Below are 2,935 nucleotides of genomic sequence, written 5' to 3'. Positions count from 1 at the left end.
ATTCTGATAAAATAATAACAAGTGAGTGACTTTTTCAAGGTTTTATAAAAAGAAAGTTATTTAAAGCTTTTTTCACTAGTAATTTTCGTTTATTGCATATGTGTACTATCGAGATTTAGTTAAGGTATTTAGATAATTCAAGTTGTTTTTATCAAACATCTTAATGCAACGTAACATCGCATGTTTATAAAAAAGAATCTTACTAGTACTACTCTGCACACGAGAAAAAAATCTGTATCAACAGTTTAGTGATTGTTTTTTGACAAAACGTAGACGTTAGTTTAAAAAAAAAAGCTTTTATATATTTTTTTTTGATAGCTTAATTCAACATGATTTAATTAAACTTGAAGAAATTACATTGTAATGTTGGAAAAATTTTGGTACAAGCTGCTTAAGTTTCTTTTTTATATTGTTGTTAATGTTACTAAATGTCTTTGTTTGAGGTTTTTCTTTACGTTTTAAATATACCAAACAAGCAATCTAGCAAACATTTTACACAGAAAATTTATAAATCTAAATCAGTAAAAATCAGATGAAAAGCGGCTTTATTGTATTTTTGGTCTTCTTATCATTGTACTCTTACAGCGACTGTGCTCATGGTAAGTATATTTATTTCTAAAACATTTTCACAATAAGTTCAAATTTAGTGAAACTTCAATACGTAAGTTCGAAAACGATAAGTAATTAAACTGTTATTAAAAGTTAATCGATTTCCTGTTCAAATGCAGTAAGCAGCTTTAACAGTAAATCATGTTCTTATAGACTAACAAGTTTATTTTTTTAATCTTATTTTAAGCAGAAGACACTAGTTTAATCTTAAGGCATGTAAAAAATAAGTTTTGCTTTTAATATGATTTTTTTAAGATAATTTAGATGAATAAAATCCACTTTCTTTGAATTACATCTTTTAAACTAGCTAATTTACTTTTTTATTTTTTTACGAGACTAAAATCGCCCTTTAACTATGTTACTATTAATAGAATAATAATATAAGACGAAAAAAAAAACAGTTGCATTTGATAATAAACAAATGTTAATACTAATATATAGAACTTTTTTCAAATTGTTACGAACATTATAAAACTAGTACTTATATAAAATAATCCTTACTAGATTTTATTTGTTAATTTTAATTAAAAACATAAAACTAAATAAAATAATTATAATTTTTATAATTTTCAACATAAAATTGGTGTCTATACATAAAACGCAAAACAAAATTGCAAGATTTAAGTATTGCTCACTATTGTGTCCAACTATTACTTCTTAGCATTAGGTTGTTTCGGCTTTAAAAACATACATATCAAATAAAAAATTCTAAACAAATTCACTACTTTTATTTGAAGTTTTACGTCTCAACGAGCAAATTCAAACTAAAGTTCCGGCTAAAATTTATGCAGGCTCAAATAAATAAACATAATTTAAACTAGTTTAACTGCTTTTGTAGGATTGTTTCAGCAATTTTTTTTCTTTTTAACAATTTAGTACTTTCACAAATTTACAGCGATCAACTGGGATTGCTTGCTGGAAAGAACCCAAGAAAACTGCAGCCAATCAGAAACGAGATTTTACTACGACCCGGATAAAAACGAGTGCTCGAGTTTCACGTACACCGGTTGCCATGGAAACAAAAACAATTTTTTGAACGAATCAGCTTGCTTAAACACGTGCTTGGTTGATTCAAATTTCAGCATCAGTGACGTCACAACCACTGGTGATAACTCAAACGAGAATGCCACAAGCGACGCTTACGACTACGGAAACGACGACTACGCCAGCGACGACTATTATTACGTAAACGGTACAAGTGACGGATATGACGTAGAAAAACTTGATGAGATAAGAAAGAGAGCTTGCGGACTCCCCTTCAAGCAGAACAAGACTGAATGCAGCGAGCCTCCTCAGGCTCTCTACTACTTCGATGCGGATAGAAATAATTGCACTGTGGTTGAGGCGCACTGCGTTCGAAGCTACAATTTCTACTGGAGTGTCAGCGAGTGTGAAAATATATGTGGTGGTGGAAATGTGGGCAATGCAACTGTTCCTGATGGTACTGTTAACGAAGGTTGGTTTGAATTGCGAAAAAATGTAATAATTAACATAAGAAATATCAAAATTTTAGCGACTACGGGTCGTTGTAGCAAAGCAAGTTTTAAAACTACTCAATGCAGCTACACAAAACTTAAAAAAAAATTTCAAATACTTGCAAAAAGTTTTAGTTTTAAATCTATTTTGTTATAGTGAAGCAGCATTTTTTCGCTGAAAATCTTTATTAAAATTTTGTTTGTAAAATTTCAATAAAGTTGATTAAAAAAAACGACAATGTTTGAGAAACAACTTTTTTAACTTTTTTTCAACATTCACACACTCTTTTTACACCAGAAAAATCAAAAAGCAAAGCGGACTGCAGCCTGCCTCCCGACACCGGAGATTGCAGGGGAAGCCACTCCAGGTACTTCTACAACAAAAAATCCGGAAGTTGCGAGCTGTTCGTGTACGGCGGTTGCGGCGGCAACGCGAACAGGTTTCACAGCAGGGAATTTTGCGAGCAAGCGTGCTACGAAGCGCACAACGTCAAGTACATAGTCATATTGTCTCTGTGCGCGTTCTTGCTCTGCTTCATCGTCGCGTTTGTGGGCTACAAGATGTGCAGACCGAACCGTACTGTGACGTAATAATAGAGTACATAAGGTTCTGATGTCGTCTAAGCTGGCTTGTTGGTTTCCATGGAAGGGTTATAATAATATGAAAATTTTGTACTATTTTTATGTTTTTTTAAAGCTTCTGTGAAACTAAAAGTAATTCTGTACCGACCGACTTTAAATAGCAAATGTTACGAACCTGTTGATTAATCAAATTAAATTAAAAAGATAAGTTCAATCATTAAAAAATATAATATGATAATCACTATAATTTGTAAATAAAACTAAATTAA

General features: G+C 31.2%; 1 protein-coding gene across 1 annotated transcript; it reads left to right on the top strand.

Annotated features, from left to right (window-relative positions):
• The first annotated feature begins 532 nt into the window (after nt 1–532).
• Nucleotides 533–2,675, top strand: LOC145845137 (carboxypeptidase inhibitor SmCI-like). The gene is made up of 3 exons (XM_082952559.1): nt 533–599; nt 1,505–2,065; nt 2,383–2,675. Exons 1-3 carry the CDS (start codon nt 533–535, stop codon nt 2,673–2,675), a joined length of 921 nt encoding a protein of 306 aa, XP_082808685.1.
• The last annotated feature ends 260 nt before the right edge of the window (nt 2,676–2,935 follow it).

This window comes from Thalia democratica, chromosome 9 (genome assembly GCF_965202585.1).
Source record: "Thalia democratica chromosome 9, ktThaDemo2.hap1.1, whole genome shotgun sequence".
NCBI lineage: Eukaryota > Metazoa > Chordata > Thaliacea > Salpida > Salpidae > Thalia > Thalia democratica.
The sequence above is the reverse complement of the archived record's forward strand: the minus strand, read 5'-3'. Positions and strand labels throughout refer to the sequence as shown.